Source organism: Scyliorhinus torazame, chromosome 8 (assembly GCF_047496885.1).
Source record: "Scyliorhinus torazame isolate Kashiwa2021f chromosome 8, sScyTor2.1, whole genome shotgun sequence".
Lineage (NCBI taxonomy): Eukaryota > Metazoa > Chordata > Chondrichthyes > Carcharhiniformes > Scyliorhinidae > Scyliorhinus > Scyliorhinus torazame.
In genome coordinates this window covers 252,643,110-252,669,839 of record NC_092714.1, presented here as the reverse complement: position 1 = coordinate 252,669,839, position 26,730 = coordinate 252,643,110, and the positions used below count along the sequence as shown (strand labels likewise).

At 45.8% G+C, this 26,730-nt stretch overlaps 1 protein-coding gene across 11 annotated transcripts in view; it reads left to right on the top strand.

Annotated features, from left to right (window-relative positions):
- The first annotated feature begins 7,330 nt into the window (after nt 1-7,330).
- zmynd8 (zinc finger, MYND-type containing 8) overlaps nt 7,331-26,730 on the top strand; it is a 155,476-nt gene continuing 136,076 nt past the window's right edge. For 9 of the 11 annotated variants that reach the window (XM_072515128.1, XM_072515130.1, XM_072515126.1 and 6 more), the window contains exon 1: nt 7,331-7,450. In XM_072515128.1, coding sequence (XP_072371229.1) covers nt 7,437-7,450 — 14 coding nt within the window. In that variant the 5' untranslated portion in view covers nt 7,331-7,436. Of the gene's footprint in view, nt 7,451-7,811; nt 7,892-15,155; nt 15,320-26,730 lie in introns of those variants that run through there. The other 2 variants (XM_072515123.1, XM_072515122.1) reach the window with 2 other exon arrangements.

The window sequence follows — 26,730 nt, the reverse complement described above, 5'->3', positions numbered from 1 at the left end:
CCAATGGTTTGATTAGCCTGACAGGAAATGCTGCCATTTCTGGGAGGTGCTGGTGGATTAGCAGGAAACCGATTCAAAGTGGGAATTCACCTCTGAAGGCAAGGTTATTACTTGTTCCATTCGCAAGAAGCTGGAATTTCTGCTAAACTTTCATAATTCATTTGATAGGCCTCAACTTGAGTACTTCCAATTCTGACTACCACACTTTAGGGCATGCAGAGGAACAGAGGATATTTATTTGAATGATACTGAGGACAAGGGACTTCAGTTATATGAATAAACTAGAGAAAGGAGGGATTGTTTTTCTTTGGACCAAAGCGGATTAAAGGGAATTGCAAACATTCACCCTGAAGTATTTGATTAATATCAGATTTAAAAAATAAATACATTTAGAGTACCCAATTAATTTTCTCCAATTAAGGGGCAATTTAGTGTGGCCAATCCACCTACCCTGCACATCTTTAAGTTGTGGGAGCGAAACCCATGCAAACAAGGGGAGAATGTGCAAACTCCACACGGACAGTGACCCAGAGCTGGGATCGAACCTGGGACCTCGGCGCCGTGAGACAGCAGTTCTAACCACTGCACCACCATGCTGCCCCTTAATTTCAGATTAATCGCAATACTTAGGAACATAGAATTTAGTCCAGCAGGAGGCCATTCGGCCCATCAAGTCTGCAGCCGCCCTTGGAAAGAGCACCCCACTTAAGCCCACACTTCCAGCCTATCGCCGTAACCCAGTCACCCCACCTAACCTTTTGGTCACTAAGGGCAATTTGGCATAGCCAATTCACCTAACCTGCATATCTTTGGACTGGAAACCGGAGCACCCCCCCTACTTTACCCCGGGCCTACTTTGTTGCGTGGCCGGCCCCTGAACACCGACGCCATGTTGAGTCGGGGCCGGCACGCTGAAGAAGTCCCCCACGCATGCGCAGGGTGGCGCGGCCCAACTGCGCATGCGCAGGTTGGCACGGCGCCCATTTGGCGCCGGGAAAGGAGGCTGGAGCGGCATGAACCGCTCCAGCGCCATGCTGGCCCCCTGTGGGGAACAGAATCGGTCGTACCCGGGCCCGTTTCGCACCATCGTGAAATGCAACAGTGTTCATGACTGCGCGAACACTTGGTCTCCATTTTGGAGAATCGCCCCCGAGTGGCAGTGCCACTTGGACACCCCGGCAGTGCCACTTGGGTGCCACCCTGGTACTGCCAGGGCTCTCAAATGGCACTGCCAGGTTGGCAGGGGCACTGCCAGGATGCCAGGCTGACAGTGCCAAGGTGCCCAGGTGGCATCTTGCCCGTGCCTGGGATTAGGCCCAGGGATGCCCTGCCCTTATGAGGTGGAGTGTAGGGGGTTCAAGGACCCTTAATTGGTAAGTTGGGGGGTCCAGTGGCTGTGGTAGGGGGTCCATAGACTGGGGCAATGTTTAAAAACGGCGCCCCGATCCCTTCCTGCATTGGCGAGCTAAGCTCGTTAATGAGTCCTGTTTAATAGCGGGGTCATTCTCAGCGCTGTAAGCACCGGGAAACACCTGGCTAAATGTGCCCAAAACTGGACTCTGTTTCAATTCCATTAATTCATGTCCCTGATTTAAAAGTCGCACGTGCCGACTAGGTTTGGGAAACCCAAATGTAAAAGGGAGTAAAGAGTTGATTGATCCAGAGGGAAATGCTTTTTATGGCACTCCTTATGGGCAAACAATAAGGATAGTCTTTATTATTGTCATTAACACTGCAATGAAGTTACTGTGAAAATCCCCTAGTCGCCACACTCAGGCACCTGTTTGGATACACTGAGGGAGAATTTGAAATGTTCAATTCACCTAACGGGATTTGTGGGAGAAAACCAGAGCCCCCGGAGGAAACCCATGCAGACACGGGGGAGAATGTGCACACTTGCACAGACAGTGACCAAGCCAGGAATCGAGTCCGGGTCCCTGGCGCTGTGAAGCAACAGTGCTAACCACTGCGCTACTGAGCTGCCCATAAGAACAGGAGAACTGCACCCCCCCCAGCCACTCCCCGTCGATCAAGGAAACCTTGCCTTGCCCAGCCATTTGCAGGCTCTCTGCCCACTTCTGTGGTGTTCTCTCGAACAGCCTTCAATTTCTTGGTCTCCACCCTTCAAAGTGCCATTTTTTCCCTCTCCCTCACCATGTCCTGATCTCTCACTCCTCTGAAATGCTGCTGTCTTCCTCCCACCACCAACCCTGATGTCTTGCTCCAACCCTCCTGATTTCCACTGTCTTGCGCCCCCCCCTACCAAAATAAGCCCCAATCTGTAAACCCTGCCTCTCAATTGCCAGGGCCCTTCCCCAAGTGATTTGGCTGCAATCTCCTACAGCTGTTTTTCCACACTACAGCTGGCCAGCATATCAATTAGGTGAGCTAAATTTTACAAAATTTTCTCTGTGTTACAATAGTTCCTCACAACCATTTTACCCCCCCAAAATATTGGGCTTGAGTTACAGGGAACTTGAACAAGTATCAAATGATCGGAGACTCAGCTTAGATTCGGGAAGGGTATAATCTCATCATTAATTGATATTTTTTGATGGGATCATTAGCATGAAGGATAGAAAGCGTGGTCTGTATGGGTTTCCAGAGGCACCTGATAAGGTTCTCCACAAGAAATTAGAAGCCAACTTTGGATTGGAAGAGCACTTGGAATTGGCGGCATCAATATGATGTGGTAATTTGTTGAAAGATAAGAGGTAGAGAGTAAGGATAAAGGTTTTGCATGCTATTTGGTGGAATGCAACAAGAAGTATCATCCAGGGGTTTGTGGCTTCAAATTTTCACCATATATGTTTATGACTTGGATGAAGGAACAGACAGTTGTAAATGCAAATTTGCATTTGACACTAAATTAAAAGTGTGAGTTATGTCTCAAGGGGGTTTAGGATTCAAAAGTGAGGAAGTTTACAGACCCCATCTGTGAATATTGTATTCAGTTTTGGGTACCAAACCTCAGGAAAGATACCCTAGCCTTGTAAGAAGTACATTGCAGATGCACCAGAATGAAACCAGCACGGTAGCATAGTGGTTAGCACAATTGCTTCACAGCTCCAGGGTCCCAGGTTTGATTCCCGGCTTGGGTCACTGTCTGTGCGGAGTCTGCACGTTCTCCCCGTATGTGCGTGGGTTTCCTCCGGGTGCTCCGGTTTCCACCCACAGACCAAAGATGTGCAGGTTAGGTAGATTGGCCATGCTAAATTGCCCTTAGTGTCCAAAATTGTCCTTAGTGTTGGGCGGGGTTACTGGGTTATGGGGATAGGGTGGAGGTGTGGGCTTGGGTAGGGTGCTCTTTCCAAGAGCAGACTCGATGGGCCAAATGGCCTCCTTCTGCACTGTAAATTCTATGATTCTGTGAAAGGAATATGCTGCTAATGTGAGATGAAGTAAATAGATTGGAAAGAAGCCTGTGAAGAGTGTCAACACTGGCCTACTTTTTGTGCTGTGAATTTTTGTGCTGTGAATTATACGTAATTCCTTGGTGTATTTGAAACTATTTTTATTCCATACAATACAAGATGCCAGCTGCAATCAACAACATGATGATGACATTTTACCACTGATTGCATCATTAATCCTTTTTCCACATCTTGTTTCATTTTACACCATGTCCTGTTTCATGCATCACCTCTTGTTATATTAGCCTGCATTGTGTCTCGGTTCTACAGCACCATAAACAAAAATATTTTATTCTCATGCTTACATCTCTTCATAGCCTTGACCCCTCCATAGCACTGTAAATTCCTCCTGAGTTCTGTGTTCCTATAACCCGTGTTTCTTGCACATTACCCTCCCTTTCTCCTACCAGAGGTGTTTTCAGCACACAGGCTCTGGTTCTGTCTGTGCCTCCCCATCCCAGGGTGGGATATTCAGTCCCTGCCAGTGGCGGGCATTATTGAGAGCGGGACAGGAAACTTTGGCGCGCGGACAAAAGACTTTTGACTGCTCTCCAAATTTCCCCTTTCTGTGACAATGCCAGCCATGTGGCAGGACCACGAAATCCTAGTCTCAATGATTTCCTTTAAGGTCGTCCTTAACTCACATTTTTGGCAAAGCTTTATGGCATTTTTATTTGTTTCTTTAGCTCAGCATCTCTGCTGCCATGGCATGGAGATCCGAAGCTTGTGTTACCTGCTGGTGTCACGGCTAAGGACATGTTCTCGCACTGGAGAGAAACTTGGAGTGGGACAGGATGATCCAGTTGTCATGCGCCATTTGGGAACCAATGATATAGGTGGAACCAGGAATGAGTTTCTGCTAAGACAATTTGAGGAGTTAAGGTTAAAATTAAAATGCAGAATGTCAAAGGTAATCATCTCTGGATTGTTACCTGCCAATTGGCATAGGGTTAAACAGATTAGAACAAAAATGTTGTGGCATCCGAATAGCATAGCGATTTGGGCAAACACAATCAGAGTGGGACAGGAAAGGACAGAGAGTTTAACAAAAAATATACATCAGTGAATGAGGTAATTGCAGGGAATAGAAGTAAAAAAATAAAATTAAAGGCTCTTTATCTGAATGCTCAAAGCAATAAGATAAATGAATTAGGAAAGTTGGGGTAAATTATTTAGATCTTTAAAAAAAAAAAATTTAGAGTACCTAATTTTTTTTTCCAATTAAGGGGCAATTTAGTGTGTTCAATTCACCTATCAGGTACATTTTTGGGTTGTGGGGGTGAGACCCACTCAGACATGGGGAGAATGTGAAAACTTCACACGACAATGACCCAGGGCCGGGATCGAACCAGGGTCCTTGGCGCCTTGAGGCAGCAGTCTTTCCCAAAATTATTTGGATCTAATCGTCCTTGACATTCAATAGCATTACAATCAGTGACTCCTCCACTCAACATCCTAGAAGTTACCAGTCACCATATAGACTAGCCATATCAGTACTGGGGCTACAAGAGCAGGCCAGAAACGAGGAATCTTTTCTTAAAATATAAATTTAGAGTACCCAATTATTTTTTTCCAGTTAAGGGGCAATTTAGTGTCGCCAACCCACCTACCCTACACATCTTTTCGGTTGTGGGGTGAGACCACGTAGACACGGGGAGAATGTGCAAACGCCACATGGACAGTGACCCGTGGCCAGGATCGAACCCGGGTCCTTGGCACCATGTGGCAGCAGTGCTAACCACTGCACCACCATCTGGCCCTAGAGACTAGGAATCCTACGGCGAGAAGCTCACCTCCTGACCCCCCAAAGCCTGTCCACCTCCTACAAGGCCCAAGTGAGGAGTGAGATGGCATACTCTCCCCTTATCTGGATGAGTGCAGCTCCAACAATACTCAAGAAGCTTGACACCATCCAGGACAAATCAGCCGACTTGATTATTATCCCTTCCACAAATATTCACTCTCTCCACCACTGACGCACAGTAACAGCAGTATGTGCCATCTAGAAGATGCACTGCAGGAGCACACCAAGGTTCCTTAGACACTACTTTCCAAACCCATGACCACGACCATCCAGCAGATATAGGAACACCAGAACCTAGAAGTTCTCCTCCAAGCCACTCACTACCCTGACTTGGAGCTATATTGCTGTTCCTTCACTGTCGCTGGGTTAAAATTTTGGAACTCCCTCCCTAACAACACAGTGGGTGTACCTCCACCTCAGGGACTGCAGTGGTTCAAGAAGACAGCTCACTACCACCTTCTGATGGACAACTAAAGATGGACAATAAATTCTGGCCTAACCAGCGGCGCTCACATCCCGTAACAGATTATAAAAAAGGATATACTTGCATTGAAGGCGGTACAGTGAAGGTTCACTAAATTGTCCTGTGGGGTGAGGGGATTGTCCTCTGGTGAGAGGCTGAGTAAATTTGTCTTGAATTCTCTTGAGTTAATAAGAATGAGAAGTAACCTCAATGAAACTTACAAAATTCTGAAGTCTTAGAACGGAACGGCGGCACATTGGTTAGCACTGCTGCCGCACGGCGCCAAGGTCCCAGGTTCGATCCCGGCCCTGAGTCATTGTCCGAGCGGAGTTTGCACATTCTCCCCGTGTCTGCGTGGGTCTCACCCCCACTACCCAAAAGATGTGCACGGTAGGTGGATTGGCCATGTTAATTGCCCCTTAATTGGAAAAAAATAATTGGATACTCTGGGCGGGATTCTCCGAAATGGAGGCAGAGTGTCCGCGCCGTCGTGAACGCCGTCACGTTTCACGACAGCGTGAAACGGGCGTGGGCACTAACGATTCTGGCCCCCACAGGGGGCCAGCACGGCGCTGGAGCAGTTCCCGGTGCCAACTGGGCGCCACGCCAAATGCGCCGGCGCAAATGCCGCTGAATCTCCGTTCCTCAGAGAATCGCGTGTCAGGGCAGCGTGGCACGGTTGCGGCGAATCTCCGGCCCGGCGCAGGGCTCGGAGAATCCCGCCCTCTTAAATTTAAGAAACAAAATTCTGAAGTCTTGATACGGTGGATGCTGAGGGATTGTTTCCATTGGTCAGGGAATCTGGAACACCATCTCAGGATGTGGGACCAACCATTTAGGACTGAGATGAAGAGAAATTTCTTCACTCAAAGGGTTGTGAATCTTTCAAGTCTTTATCCCAGTTGCTTGTGGACACTCCATTGTTGAATATATTTATGGCTGGGATAGACAGATTTTTGGTCTCAAAGGGAGTTAAGGCATATGGGGAGCAGGTGGGATAACAATGTGAAGCCCAAGATCAGTTATGTTTGTATTGGAGGCAGAGCAGACTCAAGTGGGCTATGGGGTCTATTCCGGCTTCTGTTGCTTATGTTTTATTATTTCACTTCAGTAAAGCAGTTTGAGGTATTTCTCTACTTTCAGGAGCTATTTAAATTCCAGTTGTTGTTCATTGTGGATATTTGAGTATCATTTTATTTTAATAAAACCATTTTTAAACCATAGCAGAAAATTATGGCCTTATTTCATACCGATGTGTTTAACATTTGAGGAATCCCAATCATTAGACCAACTCAGGAAAATTGTTTTGTTTACGAGGTACGTGCAGTGGCTGGCTGCACATTTTACATTCAGGGAAAAGGACAACAGTAAGGTAATTTGTTAAAAATATGCTGCTGTCACAGCAAAGTAGGCTGTTCAGTAATTATCCTAGCTGCTTCAAATTGAGCAACAGTTTGGTATTCGGTTTCTTTGATATCTTTGCTCTCTGCTGCTGAAAGTGAGCCAAGCTTTGAATTCAAATTCTTTTCACAGAATGGCTTCTGTCTGCAAATGCTCTGCAGAAGTAACCATTCAGGAAGTGTTCTAGCCAATCAGCTTCAGTTTTATATGGTGGTAAATTAGAGTGTCCAATTGCAGTTGAGGTACTTTGGAGACTGACAGATCATCAGGCTTATGTGCCAAGCCCTTCTCTGAGTGCTGAGTTACTGTCCACCATGTTTTTTTAAGTATTGACTTAACCCTGTGTTACAGTACAATGCAACCACAGAGGTAAGTACCAAACAGTTTATTTAATGTACTTTTAAAGTGTTAAAGACTATCTACATGTACTTTTATGATCTGGCTGTTTAAAAAAACTAACAAACCAAGTTCTTTCAGTAGTTGCAATGGTAGATTTTACTTTTTGCTTCCCTTGGTCACATGTTACTGCCATCCTGTGCAGTCGTGTTTCTGTTTAAAGTGTGATCAGCTGTATTTTATATGCATTCCTTCAGAAGTGTGAACTGACTTTTGGTTCACACTGTTCTGATCCTCCCTAATCAATTATAGTGGCCTAGCTTTTCTTTAACAGAAGGTGCTTGCCCTATTGTGCAGCTGAGTCACATGCCTGTTGATGGGCAAATAGAAGAAGCAGGCTGCTGCCCTACAGGGAGTCAAAGCAGGCATTAGCTAGTTTGAATTGCAAACAAGATCAGCATCGTCACTAAGAAGGTAGGATACAGATTGCGCTGTCACAGAATTAAACTGAAATCTGCTTCTGTAAGCATATATTTCAGTATATCCCTTTTAGTGTGCCAAAACAAAATGGCAATTTTCATGGGGGAGGGGTAAGCGAGTGAGCACAGAAAGGAACTTCGGCCCTGTAATTTTGAGATTAAATCAGAGACTGATTGATTATAGTGTAGTATGTGTTGTACACAGCCACTACCAGGCTTTCCGAGAAGGAGGTTGTTTGTACCTGTGTATGTGATGAATACCTTTTGTGCAGGAAGGACACACTGAGACCCATATGCAATCAACAACACAAGAATGAGCCACACAGATGCGTTTGCATCTATTTTTTAGTGTTCAGTGACACAGTGGCTTTGTTTGGTCATCATGGACATTATTTAAACTATTTGAGAATGAAAACTATATTAATGCACTATTTCTTCCCTTTTGTTCCTATTAGCTGTAGTTAATTTGAATACTTGAGGATTTGTCCTTGTGGTATCCTGCATCAGTAAGGTTTTCTCCTTGATGGGAGGTTAGGAAGTTCTGGCCTGTAACCATCCGCCCTGAATGTTGCCATTGCTTCTCCATCTTCAACACACGATGCAGAATTTCTCTGCTTCCCAGAAAACCTGGCTGAAACGAGTCACATTTGATATCTTGTGTATTGTGATTTGATCACTAGGATGTCCAGATGGAGAGAGGGTAGCACTATCAATTTGTTATAGTTGCCTTTCATGTTTTCAATAGTTGAACATACTTTATTTTGCTCTCCAATGAGAAAAGTCCAGTTCAAATGGATGTTGGGTAGCCCGGGAAGAAAAAGAGTTAACTTGTTGCCACAGTGTTCTGCAAGCGTGGGTACAGTAGGAATGCAAGATGCCAAGGGAATCTGCTTTTTACAGCCCTCTCTCAATTAATTTAAATTAAATACTGTACTGCAACAATAATTTAAACCTATTTTGATTTTAATGTAACGCATGAAAATACAGAACAACGGTGCCTTTATAAAAGCCATATTCTTGTTCTTTATATACCTTGTCATTTTTTACTTTTAGCTACACGGGGAAGCACATGCAGCTACGAATTGGGCTTTAGAATGCACTTTTCCTGATTTCCCCTTGCTGCCCCTGGGCAGGGGTAGAAGCACAGACGATTGTAAAAAAAAAAAATCAGTGCCTGCAGCAATGCAGCTGCAATCAGGAGTTACAAGTGTTGAAAATCGTGGAGACAATCACGTAGCTAGCCACTTTATGGCACTGTGCAGCCAATGTGTACAGCTTTTCCAGCCTCTCTCTCCAATGCTTATTGGTTCTTAACATGTGCACAATTATTAGCCAAGATCCAAAGCAAGCTGTTAGCATTTTGACAGGAAGGAAGATGCTGTAAATGTCTGTTAGTTGAGCGAATGGGCACCAAAATTGCCCCCCAATGGGGTCTGTCCTCTTCTTTCTGTATGCCAGTTAAAATATATGCTCTCATTCTGTCGTCTAAGTGATTTAATAACCGATTGCAAAAGAGGTTAAAAACTGGAGAAGTGGTACAAGTGGCTGAGATTATTTCTTCAACCTTAACTGCTGCGCACAAAGAAAATCTTCACTTTAATGAACACTAAAATGTGAACTAGCTGCAGGCATTTCAAAATACCGTGCATTACTTGCACACTGTTCCCCCCCCGCCCCCATATTTTAAAATTGCTGTAAACAATTTTGACGGTAGATAAAGCATTGACACACAAGGTTCCAGATTTTTCAGTTGCCCGATCCTGGTTTCACTTTCTTTTTTCCTCTTTTAAAAAAATGTAGGCTCTTGCTATGGCCAGTGAGTTAATGTATTGTTTGGGGTGCTGGGGTGCTGAGCCATTCAGACAAACAGGGTCTGGGCGGGTTCTATTTCTGGTGTCGACTGAGTTAGCTGTTTTCAGCTGGGCCAGCAGTGAGGGCGCTATATTAGGCCTCTGTGTTCCCTCAAACAACAAGCCTTGACTTGATTGCTATCCGGTAACTAGAACTGGACAATATCAATGCGAGAATAAGGTTATTTGCTGTAAGGCCCCACAATGCAATGGCTGCAGGCACTAAAGAATTATTTAGGCAAGTTACTGGGCTGCTGACGTCAAGAGTAGTTCCATCATTATACTTTTGTTTTACGTCCTTTCAATAAGCTTTCAATTCTACTCACAGCTTGGACCTGCTGCCACAAAGTCATGAGGAACACCCATCTTTCTGGCAACTCGGTGTTTGAACAATCTAATTGCCATAACGCTGAAACAACCATTAGCAAAGTCACAAATGGCCTCCGATGAGAATGTGACCACGCTGAACTCTTTATTCTTGTTCTTTTAAAAATAAATCCCAGTTAAGGGGCAATTTAGGGTGGCCAATCCACCTACCCAGCACATCTTTGGGTTGTGGGGGTGAAACCCACTCAGACACGGGGAGATTGTGCAAACTCCACACGGACAGTGACACGGGGCCGGGATCGAACCCGGGTCCTCGGCGCCATGAGGCAGCAGTGCTAACCACTGCGCCACTGTGCCGCCCTCCATTCTTATTGTTTTTTTTTACCTACTTGGAGCTTTTAGAACGTAGAACATACAGTGCAGAAGGAGGCCATTCGGCCCATTGAGTCTGCACCGACCCACTTCAGCCCTCACTTCCACCCTATCCCCGTAACCCAATAACCCCTCCTAACCTTTTATTGGACACTAAGGGCAATTTAGCATGTCCAATCCACCTAACCATGTCTTTGGACTGTGGGAGGAAACCGGAGCACCCGGAGGAAACCCACGCAGACATGGGGAGACTGTGCAGACTCCACACAGACAGTGACCCAGTGGAGAATCGAACCTGGGACCCTGGCGCTGTGAAGCCACAGTGCTAACCACTGTGCTACCGTGCTGCCGTCTGTGCTACCCTGCTGCCGTCTGTGCTACCCTGCTGCCGTCTGTGCTACCCTGCTGCCCTCTGTGCTACCCTGCTGCCCTCTGTGCTACCCTACTGCCCTCTGTGCTACCCTGCTGCCCTCTGCATGGAACCTTTTGACATGATTCATTTCAGCATTGTCTTTTTTTAAATTCACATTGGGATGTTCACGTTATTTGCTTGGCGAGCATTTAATTGCCCTTGAGAAGGTGGTGGGGAGCTGCCTTCTGAAACTCCGGCAGTCCATGTAGTGTAGGTACAACCATAGTGCAATTAGGGAGGGAGTTCCCGGATTTTGACCCAGGGACGGTGAAGGAACGGCAATATATTTCCAAGTCAGGATGGTGAGTGACCTGGAGGGGAACTTCCAGGTGGTGGTGCCCTATGTGCCAATTGCCCTTGCCCTTCTCCAGATGGTAGTGGTCGTGGGTTTGGAAGGTGCCTAAAGAGCCTTGGTGAGTTCCTGCAGTGTACCTTTGTAGATGGTGCACACTGCTGCCACTGTGCGTCAGTGGTGGAGTGAATGAATGTATGTGGATGGGTGCTGCTTTGTCCTGGATGGTATCAAGCTTCTTGAGTGTTGTTCGCACTGCATTCATCCAGGCAAGGGGAAAGTATTCCATTATACTTCTGACTTATGCCTTGTAGGTGGTGGACAGGCTTTGGGGTGTCAGGAGGTGAGTTACTCACTGCAGGATTCCTAGCCTCTAGACCTGCTCTTGTAGTCCAGTTGAGTTTCTAGTCAATTGTAAACCCCAGGATGTTGATTGTAGGGAATTCAGTGATGGTAATGCCATTGAATGCCAAGGGGTGATATTTAGATTCACTCTTGTGGGAGATGGCCATTACTTGACATTTTATGATGTGAATGTTACTTGCCATTTGTCAGCTTAAGCCTGGATATTGTCCAAGTCTTGTTACATTTGTATATGGACTGCTTCAGTATCTGAGGAGTCATGAATGGTGCTGATGATTGTGCAATCATCACCGACCATCCCCACTTCTGTTCTTATGGTGAAAGGGAGATAATTGATGAAGCACTGAAGATGTTTGGCTTTGTACACTATCCTGAGGAACTCCTGCGGTGATGTCCTGGAATTGCAATAATGTGATTGTCCTTTGATGGCCAGTTGTGTGGGACTGCCCATTCTTCTCTACGCAGTTATAGCCAGAGAGTCAACTGCAATGGTTTCTCTTTCCAATTCCACACCATTACCTCTGGAGTCCTCCAGAATCTATCCTTGGCCCGTGTTATTTCTCATCTAGATACTGCCCATCTACAAAATCATCTGAATACGCAAGGTTCCACACGTAGGCTGGTAACACCCAGCTCCACCACCACCTCACTTGCTGCATTGCCTGATTTGCCTGACATCCAGTTGTGGATGAGCAATAATTTTCTCTCAACTAAATACTGGGGAAAAATAAAACCATTGTCTTTGATTCCTGCAAACATTTATTTTTTTAGCCACTGATCCCAACCCTCATCCCAGTTATGGAGGCTGCATGAGATCAATTGCAACGTCACCATCCAGTTTGACTCTGAGATGAGCTTCTGACCGCATATCCACTCCAAAACCAAGCCTCACTACTTCCTCTATGACTGCTCACCCTGTCCCTGCCTCAGCACATCTGCTTAAATTCTCAACCGTGACCTTGTTACCTGAGTTTTAGTCTTCCAGTGCGCTCCTGGTTTGCCTTCCCATGTTGCATATTCCATAAACCTGAGTTCATCCAAAACGCCCCCGGTTATTCTAATTGCAGCAAATCCCATCACCCTGACATAACTTGGCTTCCTGTCTGTGAACATTTAAAAATTCTCATCCTTTTTACAAATCCCGATATGGGAATCTTTCCCCTCTCTCTTTGTAACCTTCTTCAGCCATACCGTGGGCAGCACGGTAGCATTGTGGATAGCACAATTGCTTCACAGCTCCAGGGTCCCAGGTTCGATTCCGGCTTGGGTCACTGTCTGTGCGGAGTCTGCACACCCTCCCCGTGTCTGCGTGGGTTTCCTCCGGGTGCTCCGGTTTCCTCCCACAGTCCAAAGATGTGCAGGTTAGGTGGATTGGCCATGATAAATTGCCCTTAGTGTCCAAAATTGCCCTTAGTGTTGGGTGGGGTTACTGGGTTATGGGGATAGGGTGGAGGTGTTGACTTTGCGTAGGGTGCTCTTTCCAAGAGCCGGTGCAGACTTGATGGGCTGAATGGCCTCCTTCTGCACTGTAAATTCTATGATAATCTACTTTTCCAAATAAATTTAGAGTACCCAATTATTTTTTTCCAATAAAGGGGCAATTTTAGCATGGCCAATCCACCTATCCTGCACATCTTTTGGGTTGTGGGGGCGAAACCCCCGCAGACACTGGGAGAATGTGCAAACTCCACACGGACAGTGACCCAGGGCCGGGATTCGAACCCGGGTCCTCAGCGCCGTAGGCAACAATGCTAACCACTGTGCCACCGTGCTGCCCCAGCCATACAATCTACTGAGGTCTCCATGCCTTATCCCCTGTTGCTCGCACTCTGGATTAATATTCCTTTCCGATACTTCTGCACCTGAGTTGGAACTTTCGGCAGGATTCTCTTGGCGAACCATCTTGCTTTGTTATCTCTATCCCCAATTTCAAAAGCCTCTTGGAAAAAAGTATAACTTAGACCATGCTTTTGGTTTCCCATAAATTGCTTCATATTTTGATTGCCCATCCCTTCTCTGTCACGCGCAACCCCCCCCCCCCACACACACACACAACCAGCACTACAAACCTTTGCGAAGTGTGTGTTTTCCCTTTAAAAAAATTTTTTTTTTTTTTTAATTTAGAGTACCCAATTCATTTTTTCCAATTAAGGGGCAATTTAGCGTGGCCAATCCACCTACCCTGCACATCTTTGGGTTGTGGGGGTGAAACCCAAGCAAACACGGGGAGAATGTGCAAACTCCACACGGACAGTGACCCAGGGCCGGGATCGATCCTGGGACCTCGGCGCCGTGAGGCAGCAGTGCTAACCACTCCACCGCCATGCTGCCTATTTTCTCTTTTTAATATTTGAAAAATGTTCAATCGCAGAAACACATGTTACACAAAAGTGTGTTGGAGAAAATGTAATGCCATGTATTCGTGTGTGCATTATCTGTCGAATTGTCTGTGACTCAGTGGCAATAAGACGTGTACAATAATACACTGATGCCTGGTTAACAGTTGTAATGTGACCAGTATGCCAGCCGATAAGCCTGCTTGTTTCTTTACAAATCATGAAACCTAAGAGCCAAGCCCACGCAACATGGCAACAGCAAGGTCAGGAAGTGTTGCTAAATCTTGTGTTTTTAAAAACCTATAGATTGTAGAAGGAAGGGAGGGCCTGAGGAAATAAGGAATTCCACACTTTTTGAAGCCTAGTCTATGTCTGTGTGACTAGGTCAGAAGCCAGACAATAGTAAGAAGTACGTGCTAAAAAGCTCTTTGGTAAATACAAGCTAAATTCAAGTAGAGGCTGAGCAAGCAGCCTGCAGAAGTGAGTGGGGGAGGGGATGTGAAACAAATTCAAAAAAATAAATTGTGCGCCCAAATACCAGCCCACCAGTGAGTTTTAAAGCTTGTGGACTTTCTAGTGCAAGACAGCCACCACTTTTCTTTTCTTTGAGGTACTATGAAAGGAATTTGGTAAAATCTCTCGGGAGCGACAGGTCATTTAAAGAAGTTGTTAGTCCACATCAAAGGATTTGATTTTTGAATGGTTTCCTTTGCTCATTTATCAAGTGCCTAAACTTTTATTTATTGAAAGAGGCAGTGTGATAGAAACCATTTTCACACTAACATGGTTAATTTGGGTTATTCAAATTTGCAGTGTTCAAATTTAAAGTACCTTAAATGTTTGTTATATGGCCTGAAACTCTAGATTAAATACCCTGCCTAAGTAAATTAAAACGTATCAATTGGCTTCATTTTCATGTGACTTTTCTCCCTTCCTCACCCGCCTCCCATTTCATTTACTGCAGAAGAAAAATCTATTGAAATGATGACCTCAACTCCGGCACCACAAACTGACCGAGAATAAGATTCTTTGGCCGGACTTACTTTAGTTTATCTGCCAATATTTTGAACAAAGTGTAAAAATGGCTGCACGAGCTGGCAGGGCCTACATGCAACAGCAAAGTGTAATGAGAGTCGTAATTGCAAATGCCACTTCAAAGCAGTGCTGTGGAGGACTGAAAAGGGTTTAATTTTTTTGGCAGTCTTTTAAATCCCTCCCCATGTCAGTTTTATTTGTCTGTCTACATGTATGCATGTTTTTCGGTTCTTCCAACTAAGGCTGCAATGCAGAAAGATGCTGTCTGAAACAAGGTAGCAGGAGTTAGACAGCTTTTTGCGACAAACCAATCATATCCTACCATGTAGTGTTTAACCAATAGCATTACAGAATAGGTTAAAGATTGACAATTGCTGTAGCCGGACTCCGAAAGGCCTTCTGGAAATTTCCTCCATCTTTGTTCCACCAAAACAAGGTAAATTCAGCCAAGCTGAAGAACTTTATATATTTTTAGTGTTTAAAGGAAGGTATGATACTCTCTGTTGTACACTACATGGCTAAAAGGGAGTAATTTCTGCAGTTTTGTTAACAATGTTGTATTTGATGCTGATGGGATCTGCTTTTCAAGCTGTGAGACAAGAACAGAGAACCCAGTGCATTAACTTCTTATGCCCAGGACCCCCCGCCCTTTAGTGACGTGCTGTCAGCTCTATTTTACGTTATTTTGTTGTTCCAAAAACTATCTGAAAAACACAAAATATTGTTTTGAATTGATTAAAACACTGATGTAATTCAGTGTCTGGGAGAAGCATATGTCATGCCCAAGGTAAAAAGCTGGTTCAAACCGGTCTGAGCAAGTCTGCCATTGCTGCATCTACAATAGAGCTGCTTTTTCTTTAAATATTTCAAGCCCACTGATTGAGTAGTTATGGTTGTGTTTTCAGGATCTGGGCTAATTTTTAGAGCTCTAATAAACAAGATTAATTTTACATGTATTCAGTTTACAGTCAAAAGTGTTTTCTATAAATATAATTGGGATTCTAAATGGCATTTAATATCAATGTAATGTTGTTTTTGTTTTGCATTTCTTCTATGTGAAATAGTTCCTGAATTAAAGGTACTGGTTTCATTTAGCACAGTGGCTGCCTTGCAGTGCAGTCTGATGCAGTTACTTTCTGTTGATTTAAGAGACTTAATTGTGTCCTAAATGGTTCTGTTGTGTAGGATTGCAGGCTTGACAATTGCCAGAGTGATTATGAAAAGTGCCACCATTTTAGACACAGATAGGAGCAGACGGACTGTGCCAGGTTCCATTTTTAGACTTTACATATTGTAAACATTGTATACAGGACAATTAAATGGTTGATAATGGTGTACGCAGGGCAAACTGAGCAATCACTGCATTCAGGGCGTTTTTCCCCCCCAAAAAACTGAAAGAATTTGAGGGAAATTAATTCCATAACAATTTAGTGATAAGTATTTATATTCTCGTGCCTTCAGTAATTCTGAAACCAAGGGACTATTTGCTTATTCATTGGGGGTTTTATATAGTTATGTAGATAGTGTAGGCAAGGTGACCTGTATAAAGCCATTCTTTTTGTTGAGGCATTTCTGATGAATCCTTGAATGCTCTTTCCTCCTGAGTTTTTGTAGGCACATAAGATGTTAATGCTATTATTGTTTGGTGGTAAATAGCCAGCGATCTTCTGCTACAGAGTATCCTTGTACTATATTCATGTGGTTGCTTGATGCTGTATTATCTAATTGCTTTCAACACAAACTTCTGTAATATGAACATAGACCTCTCTCAGTTTTGATGCACAAAGAAGTAGGTCTGTGGACGGTAAGTAATTGGAGATTTTCTACTTAATTCCATTTTAAAATTATATTTGCTGTGTCATCAAAAAACTGACAGACTGGGTTTTGACCCATAGTTTGAGGTTCAGTTGATTTACATAATTCATGTACCGTACTAGCCATTCACTGTAGAGCATACAACATACGTCTGTCTACATTGTACTAAAATGGCAGCATTGTGGGTTAAATCTTAAGGTCCACATTCTGATTGTAACATCTCCCTGCACCCACCCCAAATATAAACGTGCAAGTTTTGTTTCCTGAGCCTGACTAATTTTATAAGGTTTGCAATCCTATAAACTGCTTTGTAAGTCTCTTTTGGTTCTCTATTATGTACTAACTTGTTTGTTTTATTGCTTAGCCTATGAATGTTTTTAAGTATCCCATGGCATCATTTCGTAGAATAGAATTATACACAATTCTTCACATAGCAGATGTAGGGGCTGTCAGGCAGAAGGCAGAGAGTTGGGATAAAAGGTTCTTTTTCGGAATGGCAACCGGTGACGAGTGGTGTCCCGCAGGGTTCAGTGTTGGGGCCACAGCTGTTCTCGTTATATATTAACGATCTAGATAACGGGACTGAGGGCATTCTGGCTAAGTTTGCTGATAATACAAAGATAGGTGGAGGGGCAGGTAGTATGGAGGAGGTGGGGAGGCTGCAGAAAGATTTAGACAGTTTAGGAGAGTGGTCCAAGAAATGGCTGATGAAATTCAACGTGGGCAAGTGCGAGGTCTTGCTCTTTGGAAAAAAGAATAGAGGCATGGACTATTTTCTAAACGGTGACAAAATTCATAATGCTGAAGTGCAAAGGGACTTGGGAGTCCTAGTCCAGGATTCTCTAAAGGTAAACTTGCAGGTTGAGTCCGTAATTAAGATAGCAAATGCAATGTTGTCATTTATCTCAAGAGGCTTGGAATATAAAAGCAGGGATGTACTTCTGAAGCTTTATAAAGCACTAGTTAGGCCCCATTTAGAATACTGTGAGCAATTTTGGGCCCCACATCTCAGGAAGGACATACTGGAGCGGGTCCAGCGGAGATTCACACGGATGATCCCAGGAATGGTAGGCCTAACATACGATGAACGTCTGAGGATCCTGGGATTATATTCATTGGAGTTTAGGAGGTTGAGGGGAGATCTAATAGAAACTTACAAGATAATGAATGGCTTAGATAGGGTGGACGTAGGGAAGTTGTTTCCATTAGCAGGGGTGCACAGCCTTAGAATAAAAGAGAGTCACTTTAGAACAGAGATGAGGAGAAATTTCTTCAGCCAGAGAGTGGTGGGTCTGTGGAATTCATTGCCACAGAGGGCGGTGGAGGCCGGGACGTTGAGTGTCTTTAAGAGAGAAGTTGATAAATTCTTGATTTCTCGAGGAATTAAGGGCTATGGAGAGAGTGCGGGTAAATGGAGTTGAAATCAGCCATGATTGGGCCGAATGGCCTTACTTCCGCTCCTATGTCTTATGTTATAACTCAGTTGGCATGACAAATATCACAAGCTGAAGGTGACTGGAAAACCAGAGAGCAACAGATGCTTATTTCAGTTTTGCCAATGGGGGATTTATTATGTTTATGCTGGTTGTGATGTATTTATAATGCATTTGAATCATTTTATAAAGCATTATGATTGGGAAGAAAAATAAATGGAAGACTAGTGAGAAGAATGAAGAATACATACAAGAAAAGTAAACAAGTGCACTGAGTACTGATGCATCCAGCTGCATAAGCACCTTTTTATGGCTATTTTAACAGGCCATTATTTAATCATTGTCTGTCTAATTACACCTCCCATCGCCCTGAAACATTGGGCGAGATTCTCCCTTCCGGCGGCAGTGTCCGCGCCATCGGAAACGGCGTCGTGTTTCACAACGGCGTGAACGGGCTGCTGGGAGTACCGATTCTGGCCCCCACAGGGGGCCAGCATGGCGCTGGAGCGGTTCACACTGCTCCAGCCTCCCATCCCGGCGCGAACTGTGCGCAGCGGGATCTGCGCATGCGCAGTGGCGCCGGCGCCAACCCGCAAATGCGTGGTGGCCTCCCGCAACGCGCCGGCCCCGACGCAACATGGCGTGGGAGTTCAGGGGCCGGCGCGGAAGAAAATAGGCCCGGGGAGCGAGAGGCCGGCCCGCCGACCAATGGGCCCCAATCGTGGGCCAGGCCCCATCGGAGCCCCCCCCCCAACCCCCCCCCCCCCCCCCGGGGATGGAGCCCTCCCTCCCCTCTCCGGGGTCAGAGCCCTCCTTTCCCCCCCCCCTCCCCCAAACAGGCCGCCCCCCAACCTTGTGCGCAGAGCTCTCGCCGGCTGCGACCAGGTGTGGACGGAGCCGGCGGGACTCTGCCTTTTTAGGGCGGCCGCTCAGCCCATCCCGGAGAATCGCGTGCCGGCGTCGGGGCAGCATGGCCCGGTTGCAGGGATTCTCCTGCACGGCCCCGGGCTGGGAGAATCCCGCCCATTCGTCTTGCTCCATTGGGTACCAGCTCATGCTGAGGGTAAATTCAATAGGGTTTGGCAGTACCTTGGCCAAATGGTCACTCTTTGTGAGCCTTTAACAATGAGGGTCAGCATTTTGTTGTGATCATGCTAGAGATTGTTCACTTTTAAAAGAGGTTTCAAACTTCCAATGACATTACAAGATTTCACCTTTTAGAACTTTTAGTGAACAAATGGCTAAAAGTACTATTGACTAAATACTTCTTTCAACCTGTACTTTAAACGATTTTAAAAAGAGGAATGTTCCCCTTTTATACTTGCCATACTTCGCATACACCATGGTATTACAGCCTTTGTAGTAAGCAATCCACAGTTGCTCCCAGGTTCCAATGGGTACCCCTAGTCCTGTTTTGCCAAGTGGTAACTTTGACCATTTCCAGGCATTTACCTCAGTTTTCAGAGATTTTCTTACATCAGCAGTAAAGTCTATTCCAATGATTCTTCTTTCACCTGTCCATGTGAATGAATCTTGCAGAATCCTCAGATAGATTCAGGATGTGTCTCATCACGTAGAGACCATCTCTTTCCTGCATCTGGCTGTGGTAGCTTGAAAGCTTCTTCTCTGTGTTGACCACACAGAACTGCTGTCTCTGATATTGATTGATTTTGTAGGGAAGCCTGTAACCTGATCTTCCTCTGTACTCCCATTGCAACATGAAATACAGTAACCTTTCTAGGTAGAAATGCTAATGTGTCACTCTTGACCTCTAGTCCCTTTCACCTAGAAGTAGTTGGGCAGTTTACAGCACAGCTATTAAAGTCCAATACTTAGAGCACCTTTCTAGACCTTTGGGAGATATGGGCCTAAATATCTGTTTCCAATTGCCACATCGTCTCAGCAGGGAGAAAGTGCTGTGAATGGTGGGAGCTTCATTCTTGCAGAGGGGGTGCATCTGGAGTCTGGTCCAATTTCCCCAGATGCAGATCAGAGGTGGCTACAAGGCTGCCAAGTGCAGAGGTGGGCGATGCAAAGGCCCATCTTAGTTTTCTGGGACTTCATCATGATTATTTTCTTAAACATTAGGCCTTTGAGTCCTCATCCCTCACACCCAACATTCCTTGTTCATACATGCTAATTCCACACCCATCAATCATAATTGACTTGTCTAGCTCTAACTGAGTGCCAACACATAACCCACCACTCATACCACAGGTTGGGACCAATTTTAGAATGTAGCAAAGGAGGACCAAGGAACTGATAAAGGGAAAAGAGAATATGAATAAAAGTTAGCGAGAAACATAGAAACGGCCTGTTAATGCTTCTTTAGGTGTATGAAAAGGAAAAGATTAGCAAGGACAAATGTGGTTCCATTACAGGTGGAGATAGGAGAATTTAAAAAAAAATTTAAATATGTTTATTCAAATTTTTCCAACAATTTTTTAACAAACAAGCCCCCGCCCCCCATAACAAAAAGAAGAAAGAACACAAACACCACAATCAAAAATAATAAACTACTTATACATTGGGTTTCTCCCGCATATATTAACCCCCTCCATATGACATTCAAGAGTACCCTTGGGAAACACACCCCCCCCCCCCCCCCCCCTCCACCCGCCTAAATACCCCCCGAAAGAGACACCCCCCCCCGCCCCCCTGGGTTGCTGCTGCTGCTGACCTCCTCCTAGTGGTCCGCGAGATAGTCTAGGAACGGTTGCCACCGCCTGAAGAACCCCTGCACAGACCCTTGTAAGGCAAACTTTATCCTCTCCAGCTTAATGAACCCTGCCATGTCATTTATCCAGGCTTCCACACTGGGGGGCTTTGCGTCCTTCCATAATAGCAAGATCCTCCGCCGGGCTACCACGGATGCAAAGGCCAGGATACCGGCCTCTTTCGCCTCCTGCACTCCCGGCTCGTCTGTTACCCCAAATAATGCCAACCCCCAACTCGGCTTGACCTGGACTTTCACTACCTTGGAAATAGTCCTTGCAAGACCCCTCCAAAACCCCTCCAGTGTCGGGCACGACCAGAACATGTGGACGTGATTTGCCGGAGTCCCCGAGCACCTCCCACATCTGTCCTCCATCCCAAAGAACCTACTCATCCTCGCCCCTGTCATATGCGCTCTGTGAACAACCTTGAATTGTATTAGGCTGAGCCTGGCGCACAAGGAAGATAGGAGAGTTCATAATGGTGGAGAAACAAAACAATTACGTTGTGTCTGTCCTCATGGAGGGAGATACAGAAACACTCCCAGAAATACCAGGGAACGAAGCGACTTTTGACAGTAACTTCATTGCAGTGTTAATGTAAGCCTACCTGTGACAGAAATATAGATTATTATTATTATGAAAATGAGGAATTGAAATAAATTGGTATTAATAAAAAGGTAGTACTCAAAATTAATGAGATTGAAGGTTGATAAATCCCCTGGTCCTAATTAGCTACATCCCAGAGTGTTGACGGAGGTAGCTCTCGAGATAGAGGATACATTCATAGAATCACTACAGTACAGAAGGGGGCTATTTGGCCCATCGAGTCTGCACTGACCCTCTCAAAGAACACCCTATCTAGGCCCACAACCCACCCTATCCCGGTAACCCAATAACCCCACCTAATCTTTTCACCACTAAGGGGTAATTTGCCATGGTCAGTCCACCTAACCTGCACATCTTTGGACTGTGGGAGGAAACAGGAACACCTGGAGGAAACCCACCAAGACCCGACGTACAAACTCCACACAGAGAGTGACCCAAGGGGAATTTAACCCGGGTCCCTGGCACTGTGAGGCAGCAGTGCTAACCACTGTGCTACCGTGCCGCCCCATTGGTGATTATCTTTGGTTATCAAACTCACTGACAAGGCTGGTGCCATTGTTGTCTGGCCTACTGACCTCTACTTTGCAGAGGCTGAGCGCCTACCTTCCCCCTGGACCATGTTTCCACCACCAAAAATCAAACCTTTGTTCCCACATCTTCCCTCCACAGCTTTCAACCTCATAGTCTCCCAGCCCTGCACAGCCCGCTTCCACCTCCTTCCCACAGTTGACAACCAGGACAGTCCTGGTGGACCCATCGTTTCAGCATGTTCCTGCCCCACTGAACTCATTTCTTCCTAGATTGACTCCATGCTCTCTCCCCTTGTCCAGCCTCTTCTCACCAACATTTGCTATTCCTTTGATGCCCTATACCATATCAACAGTTTCCTGGATCTAACCACCTCTTCCACTATGGATGTCCAAAACTTTACACCCCATCCCCCACTTCTGAGGGCCACTGATTCCCACAACTAGATCGACTACAGCTCCTCCCATCCCACTTCCTTTAAAGACCCCATCCCATTCCCTCAGTCTGCAAGCATGACCCCAACCTTCCTGTTGCTTGTCATTTCAACTCATTGTCTTGCTCTCGTGCCCACATGTCCAAAGACATGTCGGTTAGGTGGATTGGCCATGCTAATTACCCTTAGTGTCCAAAGGTTAGGTGGGGTTACGGGAATAGGGTGTGGGAGTGGGACTAGGTAGGGTGCTCTTTCAGAGGTCGGTGCGGACTCGATGGGCCGAATTGCCTCCTGCGCTGGAGAGATTCTATGATGTCTGCCCTCGGCCTACTGCAATGTTCCAGTGAAACCCAATTGAAACTGTATCTTCCGATTAGGCACTTTACAGCCTAATGGACTCAACATTTGAGTTCAAGAACATCCGACTGCAAACTATTTCTGCCATCTTAACCTCATTTTGAATCCAAAATGTCCCAATGCAAAACTCCCATTTCTCCCCCTCCCCCACATTGCCATCTGTCACTTGTTCTGAAGTTTTGTTTTCATTGAGCCCTTACCTTTATTCTGCTATTAACATGCTTTGCTATCTTATCTTTGTCACTATCAGCACCTTCTTTAGTCCTCAACACTCCCATTAACACCTCTTTAGTCTTATGACCTAAACATCTTTTTCCTACTCTCTGAGCTCACACCTACCCCCCCCCCCCCCCCCCCGACCTTCTACTTTGCCTCACCCCATCTTAAACAATATAATATTCACCAGATTTCTCACTCTCTGCTCTGAAGAAGAGTCATATGGACTCAAAAGGTTAACTGCGGTATATGCAAATTGCATTGTTCAAAAAGACCTTGGTGTTTACTGGATGCTAAAAGCTTTAGCATGAAGGTGCAGTAAACAATTTGGAAGGCAAATGGTATGTTGGCCTTCATTGCAAGGGGCTTTGGGGCAGCACGGTAGCACAGTGGTTGGCACTGCTGCTTCACAGCTCTAAGGTCCCAGGTTCGATTCCTGGCTTGGGTCACTGTCTGTGCGGAGTCTGCACGTTCTCCCTTTGTCTGTGTGGGTTTCCTCTGGTTTCCTCCCGCAAGTCCCAAAAGACGTGATGGTTAGGTGGAATTGGACATTCTGAATTCTTCCTCTGTGTACCCGAACAGGTGCTAGAGTGTGGCGACTGGGGGCTTTTCACAGTAACTTCATTGACCTGTTAATGTAAGCCTACTTGTGACAATAAAGATTATTATTATTATTTTATAAATTTAGAGTACCCAATTAATTTTTTCCAATTAAGGGTGTTGCTAACTTTTGGTTGGTTCAATTGGCTCTGTTTTATAACCTTTGCTCTAGAGTCGCCAGGTATCTTTATGATACCGCCATGAGGTTCAAGTTCAAGTAATGATCAATAACTCAACACACTAATTAATAAGATTCAAATCAAAGCACATTTATTATACACAGTAAATCACTACTCATGTATAAACTCTACTTTCTAAGCTATTTCTATCACTAACAGGCCAATAATTAGCTTCGGACAGGCCCACCAGGTCAGGGGAACAAATGGCCTTTCGTTCGGGTTCTGAGTCTGCAGGATTCAAAAGCTGGTATGGACTGGTAGCTAGGAGCGCCTATCTCGTAGCGAGCGTTGACTTGAGACTTACTTTCTTGGAGGCCGCCGGACAGTTCACTCTCAGGGGTTGCTTCGCATGTGCTGAGTGACCCTGTCAAGAAGGACGATTTGAACTTGGGGGATTTACTTTATAGTCCCCAGGGGCTTCCCGCCTTTCGGGGCGGACCCCGTACCTGGTTTCAAGTGATTGGACTTTGTTCCAATCGCTTGGTTCGATTTCTCCAATACTGGAGCGGTTCCCTGATCGATGGGCGGTCTTTAAGTGTCCGTTAACCTCTTTTGTGTTGGCTCCTGCTGGCGCCGAGGAGTCTGGCTTGGCCTTGTTTACCTCAAAATGTTTCAATTCTCCCAGGGATCGCTCATTACTATGTAGATGGCTACTACATTACTATGCAGGTGGCTGCTTGTATCGATGCTGTCTGGGTTTCTGTAGAGTCTAATACACAGTAAACTTGCACCTGCTAGTTTTTGCCTGTGTTGGCTGAATTTCCCTTCAGCCTTTGCGGTTCTCCATTTTAAGTCGGGAAGTGGCCAACTCAGGTGGCTACAAGGGGCAATTTAGCGTGGCCAATTCACCTACCCTGCACATCGTTTGGGCTGAGGGGACGAAACCCACGCAAACACTGGGAGAATGTGCAACTCCACAAGGACAGTGACCCAGAGCTGGAATCAAACCTGGGACCTTGGCGCCATGAGATTATTATTATTGAGCACAGGAGTAAAGAGGCCTTGCTCAATTGTATAGAACCTTGGTGAGATTGCAGCTGGAGTACAGTGTACAGTTTGGGTCTCCTTATCTAAGGAAAGATGTAGGCATCATATAATCCCTACAATGCAGAAGATGGCCATTTGGTCCATCAAGTCTGCACTGACTCTCTGAACGAGCACCCTATCATGGCCCACTCCCTTGCCCTATAATTCTACCTAACCTAAGGGTCAATTTAGTTTGGCCAATCCACCTAAACTGCTCATGTTTTGACTGTGGGAGGAAACAGGATCACCCAGAGGAAACCCACACATACACGGGGAGAACGTGCAAACTCCACACAGTCACCCAAGATTGAAATCAAACCCAGATCCTTGATGTTGTGAGACAGCAGTGCTAACCACTGTGCCACCAGCATTTGTTGCCCATCCCTAATTGCCCTTGAATTGAGTGATTTGCTGGGCCATTTTGCGAGGCAGTTAAAAGTCAACCATATTGCTTTTGGTCTGGAGAAAAAGGACATTATTGAACCAGATAGTTTCATGGCCACAATCCCAAATTTTTATTGAATTCAAATTTCACCATTTGCCACCTGTAATAACCCTTACAAAGCCCATGGGGTACACTTCTTCCCATTAGACTCGTAGAATATGAGCTTCTCTGCCTGTGGACGGAGGCCCGCCCAGCTAGGCTCATTACCCTACTCCTTAAAAGCCAGCCTGGACTGTGACTGGCACTTCCTTCAGTCCTGACCTGGACCTATTGTGTTGTAAGCCATCATAGCAGCTGTTTTCTTCAATAAAACTCCAGGTAACTCCTGTCCTGGATCCTTATACCACCACGGCATTCTCTTATTCTCTAGAGATTCAAAGTATATGAGGTTTATCTCACTGAAAATTTCCAGTAATCGATGCAGAACTGGTTTGTCCCCATCCGGCTTGGCTACTAACACGACCAGCAAACTCTGCCATGGTACCCTGAGCTAGTCCGCTGCCAACCCCAGCCCCACTTGACCCAGAGTCGCAACACAGGTGAAATTTTATTTTCCCCAAATAACTACAGTCACCCAGATTGTAAATTTACAACAAATACTTTTATTATGTACAGTATTATAGTTGAACTGATAGAAAGTGTAACTGACAATTTGCTACCCCTTTGCTCGAGCGAAATGAGGCCGGTGAATAGCGGCAGGTGCCAAACAGTCTGGGATGCATCTGGCCCACTCCCGTAGGCGAAAACGGGATCTCGCTATAGCAGGCATCGTCAAACTCAGGGGCGCGACCCGCGGGTGGGTCGCGGGCGGGCGTCAGGAGGGTTGCAGAGCGTCCGTCGCGGCACTCCCGATCGCGCAAATCCGCGCGAACAGCCGCAGCAGCCAGCTTTTAATAATGCCGGCTGCGAACGGCCTTCAAAATGGCCAGGAACAGATTTTTAAAAGTCGGTCACACTGCGCATGCGTGCCCGATGATCGGTGCGCATGCGCAGTATGGCCTCCTTTTTTTTTTATATGGTCGCAGCCTTTCGTTTTCAAGTTCGGGGGGGCCAAAGGGACAAGGGGACCATTGGGGACAAAGGGACCCAAAACCATTTCCTCCATTTTTGTCAGCAATAAACAAGGTAAGAGAAAATGGTGGGTCGCGAAGGTCGGCCGGCATGGGTCGCGAAGAACGGCCGGTGTGGGTCACGAGGATCGGCCGGTGTGGGTCGCGAAGGTTGGCCGGCATGGGTCACGAAAGTCAGCCGGCGTGGGTCACGAGGATCGGCCGGTGTGGGTCGCGAAGGTCGGCCGGCATGGGTCCCAAAGATTGGTAAAAATGGGTCCCTGGTAAAAAAGTTTGAAAAACACTGCGCTATAGCTTAGCGAGAGATGATTTAACACCACTTGAGCCTATTACCATACAATCAATGGGAGCCATCCCATATCCAAAGGTTTGCCGTGATTCATCAGCCTCCCCAGCAAGTGGTCATGCTGGCACCGATTAGT